This window comes from Salvelinus sp. IW2-2015, linkage group LG25 (genome assembly GCF_002910315.2).
Source record: "Salvelinus sp. IW2-2015 linkage group LG25, ASM291031v2, whole genome shotgun sequence".
NCBI lineage: Eukaryota > Metazoa > Chordata > Actinopteri > Salmoniformes > Salmonidae > Salvelinus > Salvelinus sp. IW2-2015.
Window position 1 is genome coordinate 9528857 of NC_036865.1, and position 17907 is coordinate 9546763.

Below are 17907 nucleotides of genomic sequence, written 5' to 3' on the forward strand. Positions count from 1 at the left end.
CTTCCACTTTGAATTTTGTGTAGATCTTTGCCAAAAAAGTACAATTAAATACATTTTCATCCCACCTTGTAACAACAAAATATGMAAAAAGTCAAGGGGTGTGAACACTTTCTGAAGCCACTGTATATGTGTGTGATTAATTTGAGCGAAGACTATACATGCAGTTCTGCATTTTGAAGTACTGGGATGAAAGGGCCAACATCAATGTGCATCATCATTCTCCATGACTGACGCAAGTGGAAGCGATCTAATGAAAATATGCAGACAAAAGCTATTGCCAGTAAGCATTCATATAGATGCGAAATAATTACATTGCTTACGTGTACATGCCTGAGCATCGAAACATTTAAAGAGTGATAMGAGTCAGAAACATTTATTCTAGTGTCAAAATTGACTAGAAGTGTAAATAGGATCATTTGGGTTATAAAGTCAGTCTCGTCCAAAACGGAGATTTGCGAGATGATAGGAAATAAATGGTATGTCAGTGAATGAAGAGTACCCCACAGTTTCCTTGGGTTGGGTTTATTTCAATCTTGCCCACAGCTGGCAGCACCCAAGTAAAATCACCAATTTGGAGCGCAGCTGCAAGCAACCCGATCACAATGCCCATGGTAAATTTGGTTTGACTTTGGATATCCCTATGGGGCTAGTCAGAGACCATGAGTAAATTACACAACATACACGGGACAGTACTTAAAATGTCAGTAGCTCAAAATTTCAATGACTTACCTCAAACCAACTATAAATTGTAGAAATTCATATATAAATGAGAAAAAAAGAGCTGCGAGCATTTAATAAATAGGGAATGCAAGGATTGATGAGAGTTATTAGATATGACTAATTTATGGTATATGGGTCTATATTTCTCTTTCCTCTCTCACCCTCTCCTGCAGTGTGTTAAAATTATATTTGTATTTTCTGCATGATAGAAAATATACTTTGAGTTGCAATGAAGGGATGCATGGGCTATAACTTGAAACACGTGACTTGTTCTAGTTGATTTGGTGAAGACCGTGGATTATGCCTTCTTCAATTCTGAGGGGTCTAAATGATCCTCCCATGTCCGCTGTAGATGGCATCAGCTGTAGGCCAGGGTTTCCCCAAACTCAGTCTTGAGAACCCCAAGGGGTGCACGTTTTGGTTTTTGCCCTAGCAGCCAGGACCGAGTTTGGGAACCGCTGTTGTAAGCGTGCTCAGCTCCATGCCCGCCCGGGAGTCCAGCCGGGCCTGGTCTTTACTGTCCTTGGAAAATCCCCTTTGGGCTCGGGGCAGGGGCTTCACTGACGACAATAATTTWGTATTTTTTTGTTTGTTCCATTTGGAAATGCTATAATTTTATCAATGTAGTTAGTCAAAGTTATTTTAATTGAATTTTTTAGACAATGTCTAAAAAGGATTTATTGAGAAATGGAGGGTGGAGAGGGGTATGCAATAAAGGCCTCACAGTGGGGAYAGCTAGGAGGGACACAGGGAGGGCAGAGATTTACATAGGCCTACTGCTCCTTGGGATTAGGGATGGAATGTGTGGGGAAGGGGTTTTTGGTTGGTGTGTTATTGTAAAGATTATTAGTGACATGGCAATTATGGTTTGTTCCATTTTGGGATTTTACATACTATTTCTTTCTGGGTTACATCACAATGGATATATGGAGCGATCCACTCATTTGATCGTTTTAGTGATGTTTAAGATTATCTCTTTGAATATTAATGGCTCACATAATCCTGTGAAAAGAAGGAAATGCTTATTCATCTTAAAACAAATAAAGTACAATACGAGTCAAAAGTTTGGACACACCTACTCATTCAAGGGTTTTTCTTWATTTTTTTWTATTTTTTTCTACATTGTAGAATATTAGTGAAGACATAAAAACTATAAAATAACACATATGYAATAAAGTAGTAACCAAAAAAGTGTTTAAAATGTATTTTAAACGTAGTAGCCACCCTTTGCCTTGATGACAGCTTTGCACACTCTTGCCATTCTCAAATCAAATGTTATTTGTCACATGAGCCGTATACAACCTTASCATGAAATGCTTACTTACAAGCCCTTAACCAACAATGCAGTTCAAGAAATAGAGTTAAGAAAATACTTACTAAATAAACTAAAGTAACAAAAAAATCTAAATCAATCAAAAATGAACAAGAGAAGTGTACATAACAATAATGAGGCTATATACTAGGAGTATCGGTACCGAGTCAATGTGCGGGGGTATAGGTTAGTCGAGGTAATTTGTAAAGTGAKTATTGCATAGATAATAAACAGCGAGTAGCAGCAGTGTAGTAATAAATAAAAAAAGGGGGGGGGGGTCATTGTAAATAGTCCGGGTGGCCATTTGATTAGTTCATCAGCAGTCTTATGGCTTGGGGGTAGAAGCTGTTAAGGAGCCTTTTGGTCCTAGACTTGGCACTCCGGTACCGSTTGCCGTGCTGTAGCAGAGATGACTTGGATGACTGGAGTCTTTGATAATTTGTTGGGTCTTCCTCTGACACCGCSTAGTATGTCCTGGATGTCAGGAAGCTTGGCCCCAGTGATGTACTGGGCCGTATGCACTACCCTCTGCAGTGCCTTACGGTCAGATGCCATACCAGGGGGTGATGCAACRGGTCAGGATGCTCTCGATGGTGCAGCTGTAGAACTTTGAGGATCTGGGAACCCATGACAAATCTTTTCAGTCTCCTGAGGGGAAAAAGGTGTTGTCGTGCCCTCTTCACAACTGTCTTGGTGTGTTTGGACCATGATAGTTCGTTGGTGATGTGGTCACCAAGGAACTTGAAACTCTCGACCCGTTCCATGTTAATGGGGGCCTGTTCGGCCCTCCTTTTCCTATAGTCCACGATCAGCTCCTTTGTCTTACTCACATTGAGAGGTTGCACTTATCTTCATCTCTCAACCAGGTTCACCTGGAATGCTTTTCCAACAGTCTTGAAGGAGTTCCCACATATGCTGAGCACTTGTTGGCTGCTTTTCCTTCACTCTGCGGTCCAACTCATCCCAAACCATCTCAATGGTCGGGTGATTGTGGAGGCCAGGTCATCTGATGCAGTAGTCCATCACTCTCCTTCTTGGTCAAATAAGCCCTTACACAGCCTGGAMGTGTGTTGGGTCATTGTCCTGTTGAAAAACAAATGATAGTCCCATTAAGCGCAAACCAGATGGGATGGGGTATCGCTGCAGAATGTTGTGGTAGCCATGCTGGTTAAGTGTGCCTTGAATTCTAAATAAATCACCGACAGTGTCACCTGCAAAGCACCCCCACACCTCCTCCTCCATGCTTCACGGTGGGAACCACACATGCAGAGATCATCCYTTCACCTACTCTGCATCTCACAAAGACACAGCGGTTGGAATCAAAAATCTAAAATTTGGACTCATCAGACCAAAGTACAAATTTCCACCGGTCTAAAGTCCATTGCTCGTGTTTCTTGGCCCAAGCAGGTCTCTTCTTTTTATTGGTGTCCTTTAGTAGTGGTTTCTTTGCAGCAAATCGACCACAAAGGCTGATTCATGCAGTGTCCACTCAACAGTTAATGTTGAGATGTGTCTGTTACTTGAACTCTGTGAAGAATTTATTTGGCTGCAATTTCTGAGGCTGGTAACTCTAATGAACTTATCCTCTGCAGCAGAGGTAACTCTGGGTCTACCTTTCCTGTGGCAGTCCTCATGAGTGCACATGGTTTTTGCGAATGCACTTGAAGAAACTTTKAAAGTTCTTGAAATTTTCCCGGAGTGACTAACCTTCATGTCTTAAAGTAATGATGGACTCTTGTTTCTCTTTGCTTATTTGAGCTGTTCTTGCTATAATYTGGGCTTGGTCTTATACCAAATAGGGCTATCTTCTGTATACCACCCCTACATTGTCACAACACAACTGATTGGCTCAAACGCATTAAGAAGGAAAGAAATTCTGGCAATTAACTTTTAACAAGGCACACCTGTTCATTGAAATGGATTCCAGGTGACTACCTCATGAAGCTGGTTGAGATAATGCCAAGAGTGTGAGTATTTCTATTTGTTTAACACTTTTTTGTTACTACATGATTCCAAGAAGTCCAAAAAATAAAAACCCTTGAATTAGTAGGTGTGTCCAAACGTTTAACTGGTAATGTAAGTCTTCACACCTTTTGCTATGAGATTTGAAATTGAGCTCAGGTGCATCCTGTTTCCATTGATCATCCTTGAGATGTTTCCACAACTTGATTGGAGTCCACCTGTGGTAAATTCAATTGATTGGACATGATTTGGAAAGGCACACGTCTGTCTATATAAGATCCGACAGTTGCCAGTGCATGTCAGAGCAAAAACCAAGCCCTGAGGTCGAAGGATTGGTCCGTAGGGCTCTGAGACAGGATTGTTGAGGCACAGATCTGGGGAAGGGTTACCAAAACATTTCTGCAGCATTGAATGTCCCCAAGAACACAATGGCCTCCATCATTCTTAAATTGAAGAAGTTTGGACCACCAAAACTCTTCCTAGAGCAGGTCACCTGGACAAACTGAGCAATCGGGGGAGAAGGGCCTTGGTCAGGGAAGTGACCAAGAACCCGATGGTCACTCTGACTGAGCTCTAGAGTTCCTTTGTGAGATGGGAGAACCTTCCAGAATGACAACCACAACTGCAGCACTCCACGAATCAGGCCTTTATGGTAGAGTGGCCAGCCAGAGGTCATTCCTCAGTAAAAGGCACATGACAGCCCGCTTGGAGTTTGCCAAAAGGCACTAAAGGACTCTCAGACCATGAGAAACAAGATTCTCTGGTCTGATGAAACCAGATTAAACACTTTGGCCTGAATGCCAAGCGTCATGTTTGGAGGAAATCTGGCACCATACCTACGGTGAAGCATGATGGTGGCAGCATCATGCTGTGGGGATATTTTTCAGCGGCAGGGACTGGGAGACTTGTCAGGATCAAGGGAAAGATGAACGGAGAAAAGTACAGAGAGATCCTTGATGAAACCTGCTCAGGAACTCAGACTGGGGCGAAGGTTCACCTTCCAACAGGACAACGACCAAAGCACACAGCCAAGACAATGCAGGAGAGGCTTCGGGACAAGTCTCTGAATGTCTTGAGTGGCCCAGCCAGAGACGAACTTTAAACCGATCTAACATCTCTGGAGAGACCTGAAAATAGCTGTGCAGCAACACTCCCCATCCACCTGCCAGAGCTTGAGAGGATCTGCAGAGAAGAATGGGTGAAACTCTCCAAATACAGGTGTGCCAGGCTTGTAGCGTCATACCCAAGAAACTCGAGGCGGTAACGCTGCCAAAGGTGCTTCAACAAAGTACTTGGTAAAGGGTCTGAATACTTATGATAAGGTATTGTAAATATATATATATATATTAACTACATTCAAAGTTTGGGGTCACTTAGAAGTCCTTGTTTTTGAAAGAAAAGCATATTTTTTGTCCATTAAAATAACATCATAATGATCAGAAATACAGTGTAGATATTGTTAATGTTGTAAATGACTATTGTAGCTGGAAACACTGATTTTTTTAATGGAATATCTACATACGCATACAGAGGCCCATTATCAGCAAGAAGGCCATCATCCCGGAGTTGCCTCTTCACTGTTGACGTTGAGACTGGTGTTTTGCGGGTACTATTTAATGAAGCTGCCAGTTGAGGACCTGTGAGGCGTCTGTTTCTCAACACTAGACACTCTAATGTACTTGTCCTCTTGCTCAGTTGTGCACCAGGGCCTCACACACGTCTTTCTATTCTGGTTAGAGCAGTTTGCGCTGTACTGTGGAGGGAGTAGTACACCGCGTGTGTATGAGATCTTCAGTTTGTCAATTTCTCGCATGGAATAGAACAAGAATAGACTGCAAGTTTCAGAAGAAAGTCTTTGTTTCTGGCCATTTTGAGCCTGTAACGAACCCACAAATGCTGATGCTCCAATACTCAACTAGTCTCAAGAAGGCCAGTTTTATTGCTTCTTTAATCAGAACAACAGTTTTCAGCTGTGCTAACATAATTGCAAAAGTATTTTCTAATGATCAATTAGCCTTTTAAAATGATAACCTTGGATTAGCTAACACAACGTGCCATTGGAACACAGGAGTGATGGTTGCTGATAATAGGCATAGAGGACCATGTAGATATTCCATAAAAAATCATCCATTTCCAGCTACAATAGTCATTTACAACATTAACAATGTCTACACTGTATTTCTGATCAATTTGATGTTATTTTAATGGACAATTTTTTTTTGCTTTTCTTTCAAAAACAAGGACATTTCTAAGTGATCCCAAACTTTTGAACAGTGGTGTATATATTTAAACAAATGTCTAAAAAKCAGTTTTTGCTTTGTCATTATGGGATATTGTGTGTAGATTGATGAGGGAAAAAAACAATTTCATCCATTTCAGAATAAGGCTGTAACGTAACAAAATGTGTAAAAAGTCAAAGGGTCTGAATATTTTCCTAATGAACTGAACAATGTGGCTTTCGAACTATCCAGAATGGCTAAGCACTGGAYGTGAAGGGAAGGTTGAGGAGATTTGGGTTACGTTACAAAGTGTTTTAAAAAGCTCCTTTTGGACCGTTCCAAATGTTATCCCAAAAAAGAGCCAATGATACAGATATTCGGGGCATCAATCAAATTCTATGCCATTCTAGGACAGTGTGGTTGTCATTACATGAAAAGGATCAAAGAGTCTCCACATAGYCAAAGATATGCTTCTGTATGTTATAATCCTGCTATTTGTGTGGGGAAGCAGTCAATCATTTGGGGGAAATGGGTAATACTCTGGGAGACCTGCACAAGAATTTGGTATTTTTGGCGTAATATGCTAATTAAAACCTGTGTGTCAACACTACATGGTGCCATTAGGTCAAAGGGCAACAATGTTCTTTTCAATGCCAAGCTCTGTACAATCAMCTTATTTATGTTAGAAAATACTGTTAAAAGTTTAATAATGACACCTGTGAAAAACTTGAGATTTTTTGTGGCAAACGTATTTACAATGCGAGATAGATAAGAATACATGGTTGTATATTATTTCAAATATTGGGCAAAATGTCACAAGCRGAGGAAAAGGGTATACGATTAAACGTTTTTAATAGATTTCACTCCCCTAAGGTTACTAACCCAGGACGGGTTAGTCACAGAATGATGTGMGTTGGCGTTAAGGGGCAAAAAGAACCCTCCTACATGCCAAGAGTTCAATCTTGGTTTCATCAGACCAGAYAATCTATGTATTTGTGTTTTGTAGTTTAATATGTAGGTTTGTTTAGTTGATTATTGTTTTGGGATTGCATTGGTTATGGTCCACTGGGCTTAGATATAGTTTGGTGTACTGTGTTTTTTGTTGTAAGTATGAAAAAACAAAATAAATTGTCAATACAGAAAAATACACTGAATGTACAAAACATTAACACTTGCTCTTTCCATGACAGACTGACCATCTGAATTCATGTGAAAGCTGTGATCCCTTACTGATGTTACTTGTTAAATCCACTTCAATCAGTGTAAATGAACGGSAGGAGACAGGRTAAAGAAGGATTTTTAAGCCTTGAGACAATTGAGAKAGACAAAAGATTTAAGTGCCTTTGAACAGGGTATGGTAGTAGGTGCCAGGCCCCGGTTTGAATATGTCAAAAACTGCAACGCTGTTGGGTTTTTCACGCTCAACAGTTTTCCATGTGTATCAAAAATGGTCCCCCACCCAAAGGACATCCAGCCAACTTGACACAACTGTGGGAAGCATTGGAGACAACATGGGCCAGCATCCCTGTGGAACACGGTCGAAACCTTGTGAAGTCCATGCCCTGACAAATTGAGGTTGTACTGAGGGCAAAAGGGGATGCAACTCAATGTTAGAAAGGTGTTCCTAATGTTTTGTACACTCAGTGTATATCGTTCCATTTACATTGTGTCATTTATTGAGGGTTCCTTACTYGCCCCACATAGATGCTATCCAAAGTCAAACCAATTTTGCCACGGTCGCACACCGGCTGGCTGAAGCTAATTGCCGAAAGAAGTTGGCTATTTTCCTAGCTAGTCTAGGRTACTTRCAGACACAAAACCTGGTTAGACTGTTTGAAGTTATCTAAAAGGTTGAGTGACTAACTGTGTACTGTTTTGGCAGAGTGAATGTACAAACGCTTCCCACGTGCAAACACACGAGACACCCACATCAAAGCATACCTCCAAGACACAAATGTCATTCTCAGTCGCACTTCCTAATGAGGATGACTGAAACTGAGGCCAAATCAGTCAGTTCAGCCCCCATTTAAGATCTGGCTGGAGCGAGGGTAGCATAGAGGATATCTATGAATAGGACAGTGGTTGTGTCCCGATTCTCCACCTTTCTCCCCAAGTTTGCACTTGCACACTTTCCATCATGAATTTCAAATGGTGGAAACCACCTCCAGCCAATGGTTACACCATGCCAATGCTTTTAAATGTGTGAAAGGAACAGCACACTTCAGGAGAAAGGTGGAGAATCAGGATGCAGCCAGAGAAGCTGATGGGTTAGCTGGTGATACCTTTGAGGGCAGGAAGCTTCTGTAGCTCTCTGTTCTTGGCGAGGTTGAATCGTGACGAACTCTGGCGACGCTCCTTCTTGACGATCTGGGGACCGCCAGAGTATTTGATCTTGTTGAGCTGAGTGGGTGGTGGGGTGCTGTTGCTGGGACGCTTGCTGGCAGTTTGCTGCTGCTGCGCCTGTGGACAACACACACACGAAAATCACAATGAGCTTGCTGCTGCTGCGCCTGTTGACAACACACACACGAAAATCACAATGAGCTTGATGTTCGGTGAGGCTTGGAAAAGTTGGAACCACTGAAAATAGATTGCAAGATGGATGTTTTATTCGAACTGAATGTATAATATTGCATATACATTTTGATATCTGTCCTCCTGAACCCTTGACAGACTTTTCTATTTGAGAAGATTACAATTTGCATTCCCTCAAACATCACTGCTATTTCTTGGGATTGACATGTCTACTAGATGGATTTACTGTGATAGTACAACACCCATTCAATCTGGTATACATTGTTTCTCACTAGCTGCTAACCCATACTACAGTCACCATGCAGAGAGCAGTAAATGACTCCACAGAAACACTCTGATTGGCTTGGTCTAGTGCCACCATTATCCTGGAGTTTTAAAGGGAGCACACAGAGAGATGACTCCTGAACATAGGACTGGTCATGTTGTTGAGAATGAGAGGGGGAGGGGTTTTATTCTGTCAAACACTACAAACACTATAATTCCATGTCCAAAAAACATATTTTTTTCTATAAAGCTTCCCTCTGGGACATTATAGACTAGAGGSAATAGAGTAGTATTGTCAGTGATGTCCTGATTCTGTGAAATCTAATTCGTAATCCTTTCATGACYTCCATGATTACATGCAGAGAAGTTCATCACAAACCTCAAGAGCATTGAACTCCCCTGACAAATTTGATGTCCTCCTCAAGGATTGTAATGAACTTACATATGTGTAATCACAGACCAGAAGAAAGGATTTAGGTTTTCACATCACTATTACGTTCCCTCTACAATGCCTCTTGGGAARTGTAGTTCTATGCTAACCTAAAAAAAATACTATTTGCATATCCATGTTCTTGAACAAGCTTGTCATTGGATATGCAGCTGCTCTTGTAAATAGGTTGACTGAATAATGTACTGCTCTCATGCAGTCCACGCTGACTGACTAAGGTCCAGAATCGAGTGGACAATCACATCTTTGTACTTAGTTTGGACTCAAGTATGCATGAGTAACACTGCGCTCCATTCAGCAGTAATGTCAACTACTCCTTTGTAATACTGAAACAGTTCAGTTGAGGTTAAACTGTATGTTCTGGGGTATTACATGTATATTTTATAATAGTTACCCTCTCTTTGCTTTCAGTAGCGGTGCATGGGTAAAATCGCTGGGGAAGCCAGAAAAAAAATAAAAAATCACAACCTATATATTGTGATAATTGCGTTGCTTGCTCTATAACCTGTTTGTTCATATGCCTTGCGACCGTGATACAGTGCCTTCGGAAAGTACTCAGACCCTTTGACTTTTTACACATTTTGTTAGGTTACAGCCTTATTTTAAAATGGATTAAATTGCTTTTTTTCTCATCAATATACACACACACAATACCCTATAATGACAAAGCAAAAACAGGTTTGACATTTTGCTAATTTATAAAAATCGGAAATATTACATTTACATAAGTATTAAGGCCCTTAACTCAGTACTTTGTTGAAGCACCTTTGGCAGCGTTAACAGCCTAGAGTATTCTTGGGTATGACGCTACAAGCTTGGCACACCTGTATTTGGGGAGTTTCTCCCATTCGTCTCTGCAGATACTCTCAAGTTTCATCAAGTTAGATGGGGAGTGTATTTTCAGGTCTTTCCAACGATGTTCGATCAGGTTTAAGTCCAGGCTCTGGTTGGGCCACTCAAGGACATTTAGAGTCTTGGTGGTTCCAAACGTCTTCCATTTAAGAATGATGGTAGCCACTGTGTTCTTGGGGACGTTCAATGCTGCAGAAATGTTTTGGTACCCTTCCCCGGACATGCGTCTCGACACAATCCTGTCTCGGAGCTCTACGGACAATTCCTTCGATCTCATGGCTTGGTTTGGGACCTTATAGAGACAGATGTGTGCCTTTCCAAATTACGTCCAATCAATTGAATTTACCACAGGTAGACTCCAATCAAGTTGTAGAAACATCTCAAGGATGATCAATGGAAACAGGATGCACTTGAGCTCAATTTCAAGTCTCATTGCAAAGGGTCTGAATATTTAAGTAAAGATATTTCTGTTTTACATTTTTATAAATTTGCAAAAATGTCAAAAAAACTGTTTTCACTTTGTCATTATGGGGTATGTGTGTAGATTGCTGAGGATTTTTTTGTTTGTTTTATCCATTTAGAATAAGGCTGTAAAGTAACAAAATGTGGAAAAAGTCAAGGTCTGAATACTTGAAGGCCGAGACAATAAGAAGGCACAGTGGCAGAGTAAATTCAACCACACCTTTGTTTCATCACAAAACCAGAGAGCAATCTCTGTCCGGTGAAGTCCACAAAGAATATTGCAGGTAACAAACAGTTACATGACCTACAGCATGGTCAAGCAAGTTAATGTTTCTGACAATTTCAGACCACTAAACAACTATTGATTTAGAACCACGGAGAGTTACCACAAGTCAGAAAGAAAAGAGGAGCTGCTTCCACTATTCCAACACCATTTCAACATCATCAAATCACCTATGCTTAGTCTAATAGTGACAACTAAAAGATACCAAAAAAAGATTTAGTTAAATCAACGTAAGCTAAATATCATGTGGCTGTCTACGGTTCTGATTTCTGTGTGTGTGTGCTTGTTTGTTTGTTTGCTCAAGTAAAAAAAACATGTTGACTCACCCTACTTGTAGACAAACGCCAATGCCATCCTCCTCTCTTTCATGTTGATGAAACGGTCTATCACTCTGTCATACAGTACACACTTTTATTTTTTGTTGTCCTAGGCTACCTGGCTAAAATGCTTGCTTGCTAGCCTAACTTCCTTTAGTGGGCAGCGTTAGCTAGTTAACATCAGCCTTTTACATCTAGCTACATATTGAACTTCCATCCGCACAAGCCAGTGGCACAATGTATGAATTAATGGTTGGATCAGAATCTCTGTTATAATCATTGGCCAAGACGGAGAGTTAAGTAAAACCAGTCCAAATCCCTATCTCCATCCATGGCTAATTTTAAGGTAAAAGGGCAATTTTTCAGCTTTAGGCTAGCACTGTGCGGAGCACACACAAGGTGCAAATTAAGGTTTGTTTCTGTAATGAAGTAATAGTTGAAGTCGGAAGTTTACATACACCTTAACTCAGTTTTTCACAATTCTGAATTTATCCTTGTAAAAAATTCCCTGTCTGAGTGTTAGGATCACTTTATTTTAAGATGGGAAATGTCAGAATAAATAGTAGAGAGAATTATTTCTTTCAGCTTTTATTTCTTTCTCACATTCCCAAGTGGGTAAGAAATAGATAAACTCAATTAGTATTTGCTAGCTTGTTTAAATTGTTTAACTTGGGTCAAACGTTTTGGGTAGCCTTCGACAAGCTTCCACATATAGTTAGGTGAATTTTGGCCCATTCCTCTGACAGAGCTGGTGTAACTGCGTAGTGTTGTAGGCCCCTTGCTCGCACACCTTTTTCAGTTTGCCCACAAATTTTCTATAGGATTGAGGTCAGGGTTGTGATGGCCATCCAATACTTGACTTTGTTGTCCTTAAGCCATTTTGCACAATTTGGAAGTTGCTTGGGGTCATTGTCCATTTGGAAGACCATTTGCGGACGAAGCTTTACTTCCTGACTGATGTCTTGAGTGTTGCTTCAATTATTCTAACATATTTTTGTTCCTCATGATGCCATCTATTTTGTGAAGTGCATCCAGTCCCTCCTAGCAAAAGCACCCCCACAACATGATGTAACCACCGCGTGCTTCAGTTGGGATGTGTTCTTCGGCTTGCAAGCCTCCCCTTTTTCCTCAAACATAATGATGGTCATTAGGCAAACAGTTCTATTACAAAAAATAACGATTCTTTGTCCCATGTTCAGGTTTGCAACCGTAGCTAGTCGTAGTTTTTTTATGGGCGGTTTTGGGAGCTGGCTTCTTCCTTGCTGGAGGCCTGTTCAGGTTAGGTGATTATAGGACTCGTTTTCTGTGGATTATAGATACTTTTTGTACCTGTTTCCTCAAGCATTTCACAAGGTTTTTTGCTGTTGTTCTGGGATTGATTTGCACTTTTCGCACAAAGTACGTTATCCTTAGGAGACAGAACACGTCTCCTTCCTGAGCGGTATGACGGCTGTGTGGTCCCATGGTGTTTATATACTTGCGTACTATTGGTTTGTATAGATAAATGTGGTACCGTTCATCAGGGCATTTGCAAATTGCTCCCAAGGATGAACCAGACTTGTGGAAGTCTACAAAATTTTTTTCTGAGGGTCTTGGCTGGTTTCTTTTGATTTTCACATGATGTCAAGCAAAGAGGCACTGAGTTTGAAGGTAGGCCTTGAAATACATTCACAGGTACACCTCCAATTGACTCAAATTATGTCAATTTGCCTATCAGAAGCTTCTAAAGCCATGACAATTTTCTGGAATTTTCCAAGCTGTTTAAAGGCACAGTCAAATTAGTGTATGTAAACTTCTGACCCACTGGAATTGTGATAAAGTGAATTAAGTGAAATAATCTGTCTGTAAACAATTGTTGGAAAAAATTACTTGTGTCATGCACAAAGTAGATGTCCTCACCGACTTGCCAAAACTACAGTTTGTTAACAAGAAATTTGTGGACTGGTTGAAAAACAAGTTTTAATGACTCCAACCTAAGTGTATGTAAACTTCCGACTTCAACTGTACGCTCTTAATGCAATTTGATAGGAGTGATGTCAAACTGGCTTCCCTTGACACTTCTTTTTTGGTGCGCTAGGACAATTCACAGTTGAGCTCACTCAGTTTACCTCAACGCTAATTGGCTATTATTTGACACTTTTTTTWATCAAGGGAGGCTAAATGCTCACTTGCTTCCCTTGCATTCAATGCTACAGGCTGCAACGATGTCATACTCTTTATGACCAGTTTGCATCAGATAGATGGCCTACACATACAGAGACAGAGGGGGGGCTGTTTCACTCACTCAGATGCGTTCTCCGGTAAAATAAATGTAACCTTTATTTAACTTGGAAAGTCAGTTAAGAACAAATTCTTATTTACAATGACGGCCTACCCCGGCCAAATCCTAACCCGGATGACGCTGGACCAATTGTGCGCCGCCCTATGGGACTCCCAATCACGCCCGGTTGTGATACAGCTTGGAATCGAACCAGGCCAAATTCAGCATGTTCAGAATTTAAGGAAAATGTTGAAAYAGAGAGACAAAATGTATTATTTTATGTTTTTTTCTTCTTCTTGGCATCCATGAATACACACCCCTGTTGGCTTTACAAATCACTTGTAAGGTCGCTGTCCCCTAAAAGCCCGTTCTCCATCCTGTTTTGGSCACTAACCCCTCTCTACCCTCTGCCATTACAGGCAGATATGCTTACAGGGGTATTTCCAGTGTAATTGAGTACAGGAGGGATTCCCTCAGGGAATTAGCTCTATGTTAAAAATATATTTCATTCAATGAAATCACTGAAGTATACTGTTGAAATTAAGTTTAATAAAAAACACATGGTCCCATGGTCTCATGTCTCAATAGCAGTGTCAAATGATACTCTATTCAAAAGGTCTGGGTAAAATATCTGGGTAAAAGGGAAATAAGTACTGTAAAAAGTTGCAGGTTGAGTAACTGCAGCACTCTCATTGAAGTACAGTAAGAGGATCTGTAGGATTGATTAGCTGCTGAAACGGCTTCCCCTTRCTTACGAGGCCACGGGAACGGATCAATCCAAAAGTGAACAACAACACGACCATCAAAGGGGAGTCCTTAATGCTCATCCTCAGATAGTGTAAAATACCCGTCAAACTGAGCAATACATGTTATATATTGGCCTGCAAAGATCAAGTGCAGCAATTAAGTCTGATTTATCAGACCCCCCCCATATCTCCTTTCCGGTATGACCTTTTGATAGGTGGAGTGACTGGATACGTTTTTACTATGGCTTTCACCTATCACGATCAGTGATCCAGAAGAAAAAGTGATGAAGGTTGTTTTCTAAACTGTTGTCCCAACCTTTATGATTTCATGTATGTTTGACAGMGCATAGTCTGCATGCAGTGCATTGACACATCTGGGCATGTTTTTGAAAACCTGGGTGGTGATGGTGTATGTTATGGACCATTCCCATCAGACACATGTCGGGGCTTGCCCAAGGCATGGCAGAGATGGCCGGTTTGCATGACTGAYCTAGTCTCAAAATAGACCCAATCAATAGCCTTTCACCCTACGCAACGTCAAACCCTAAGCGCCCTGCGTTTCCTGTCATCAATACCGCTCTCTGGACTGTGGGATGTTTTGAGAGCGCAAACAATATCTTTTGTTAAGGTACGCAGTCTAATACTTACGCGAGAGGTTAACAAGCCACACTCAGCGACTAATGCAGGGTATCCAGTGTCTAACCAATGTTAATGAGGTGTACAGTTGCAGGACATGGTGATGCAACACATARAGTATTGGCTTATACTGTACATCAGTGTTTTTCAACCCTGTGCCTGGGGACCCACTTGTGCACACATTTACCTTCTGCCTGAAGACTAACACACATGATTCAACTTATCAACTAATCACTAAACCCTGGATTAGTTGAATCAGGTAGTTGATTAGTTAAATGAGGTGTGTTAGTGCTCCACTGAAAAATAATGATTAAAAAAAACACTGCAAGATCAAAGTAATATATCTATTTAAAACTGTAAGAAGAGCTACATTTGTTTKTGTGAGGATCCAGGTAGCCATAAAGCATGTGCCTACATTGCTATCTTGGAGTAGTCTGTGGGCACTATATCCTGGAAACCAGAGTTCTGATTAAAGAATGTTGATTTAGATTTGTCAAAAACCAAAATGTAAWATAGGCAGGTCTAAATTCTACTTTGACAGGAGGACACTTTACTGGGCAGTAAACTATGGAGAATGTACTGCCTCTATGGTGGTCTATGCAGAGAGCTCAGCTGCATACAGAGAGGTCTGTACACAGAGGACAGCCGCTCCCTTCCTGATAAAACGGCTGGAGTCTGGATCTATCGCAAGCATCATAATGACCCCCATAACAATGTTCCCAAGGAGCTGCTGTGAACTCAACCAGCAGGCATATATGGCTGAACAGACATAAGCCATATGTGTCATTAAGCAAAGGCCTGACATTATGTTTAGCTTCTCTCTGTAATGTTGGCCTAAGCGAGGAACAAGTATTGACACTGATGCATTACTATCTATGTAACATTGAAAACGAGCTACAGAACAAGATTAAGAAACAGGAAATACCGTGTCAAATAGAATTACATGGGGGCATACATAGGCCCCTGATGCAACAGACCATTTATTATTATATTTTTTATTTATTTAACTAGGCAAGTCAAAATAAACTCAAATTATAGATTAACAGACATACACAAATCTTTGATCAATTCATCTTCAGAAATAAACTGCAGGCTAAAAAGAAAAAAGAAATACTGTCGAAGAACCATCTGGAACTGTCATGTTAATCAAATAATATCTTACCTCATCTGCATTTTCAGTTCCTGTGTCTTTCCCACTAGTGGCATTACTGTTTTTAGTGCTACTTTTGGCAGATTTGGTTGGCTCCTGTGAATGACAACAATAGTTATCTTACTGTATTCATAAAGAAGAACACAATTGATATGGGACCATACACAACTCACATCCTCTGGTCTTTGGAGTGCACAATGCACAGGGATTTAATTTCTGTGGTATTGCCGAATGGGRACGCAGGGCATAAGCCCCAAACCAAAAGGAAGTCGGAGGCCCTTCTGGAGGTCGGGGACCCACAGAAAGCACATGAACACGTCATAAGCATTCGCAAAATGTTTTAAAACTGCAAAGTTATCTCTCAGCTTCATGACACAATGTGTCGAATAGGGGAGGTAGGTACCGGGGTAGGTGACCTGGGGACCCAAATGCGGTAGTTCCACCCTAGGTAGCTACAATGGCCTTAATTGCTTTACCTTCAAAAACAGTAAGAATACATTCTTGTGGCCAAGACTGCTGCATTTGTAAGACAGACTGTATGGAACTAGACRTGAAATACCCCTTAAGTGGGAAAAAAACGGCAATTACTGTCCGCTCAGACAACGACTAAGCACAAGCCGATATTGAAACATTGTAGCAAGCGATCTGACATATTATAACAAGACAAGAGTGCATTCTCTTAGGAAGAACGAGACATTGAACTTGTAGCTATCAACTTGATAATAATCTTGTGTTTATGTAACGAATGTAGTCTAACCAAATGCATGCAAGAATAGCTGTCAACTTACTATCAGAGATCAGCCTAGGCTCACACTAATGCATGTTCGCAGTTCATATTCTGACAACACATTCGGAGAAACATACGACAATATGCCATTACTAAAACTAAACATTATTTTACGGAAAAAAATGATTTGAGAATATGAATTATTTAAAAGTTCAAACGTATTGTTGCTGTAGGCCTAGGCTATTGTATCGGTATCACATCCATTACGTCAATTTTCTAAGAATGTAATATTCAGGGTAATGTAAACCATTTGATAAGGTTACATTTGTATTTTTTGTATTGGCTACTGATGGTATTTGCACGGTCTGAAAAATGATCTGCTCTGCTAGGCCTTACGATAATAATACAAAATCTAGTTGGCGAATTAGAATACAATCACGAGATACGGTCCGCTTCCTCTGAACATTTGGCAACAATATTTTGATTGTTACCATTATGTTGCGATCTTTACGTTACCTTTTCCTTTTTAGTTTTATTCGGCATTTTGTGGCTGTTGGTGTTTTTCACGGTGACTCCGCGACAGACTTCGCCGGGACTCGATCGCTGCCACTCGGTTACCTTCAGCTCCCTGCGCCCTTCTAGGCCAAGAAAAACAGCATTGGCCAGTCACACGTTATACTGCCTAGTGACGGGCCACTGTAATTATTACATTGGGTGGTTATAGGATGGGCGTATTGCACTCCCGGTCTAGCGGTTTCCACTAGAATACTASATAGCACAGTCACAAAGTGATATTCCACAGCCACAAAGTGATATTCCACAGCCACAAAGTCAAAATTGTKTTTTTAGTCTTATATTAAGTTTAGGGTTAGGCATAAGGTTAGCATTGTGGTTAAAGTTAGGTTCAAATCTAATTTTTAAAAGATAAAGTGTAGAAATGGGTGGGATGTAGCCATAATTATGACTGTGMTTGTGCTAACTAGTGACGACCCCATCTAGGGTGGAGGTAAAAAC

The 17907-nt window shown here is 40.8% G+C and overlaps 1 protein-coding gene across 2 annotated transcripts in view; it reads right to left on the reverse strand.

Annotated features, from left to right (window-relative positions):
* Positions 1-17572, reverse strand: part of ppp2r5d (protein phosphatase 2, regulatory subunit B', delta) — a 49581-nt gene extending 32009 nt beyond the window's left edge. Inside the window, exons 1-3 of one of the 2 annotated variants that reach the window (XM_023970193.2) lie at positions 17410-17572; positions 16179-16262; positions 8496-8673 (exon numbers count right to left, since the gene is read on the reverse strand). In XM_023970193.2, coding sequence (XP_023825961.1) covers positions 8496-8673; positions 16179-16262; positions 17410-17436 — 289 coding nt within the window. In that variant the 5' untranslated portion in view covers positions 17437-17572. The remainder of the gene's footprint in view (positions 1-8495; positions 8674-16178; positions 16263-17409) is intronic. The other variant, XM_023970194.2, reaches the window with a different exon arrangement.
* Positions 17573-17907: the final 335 nt, after the last annotated feature.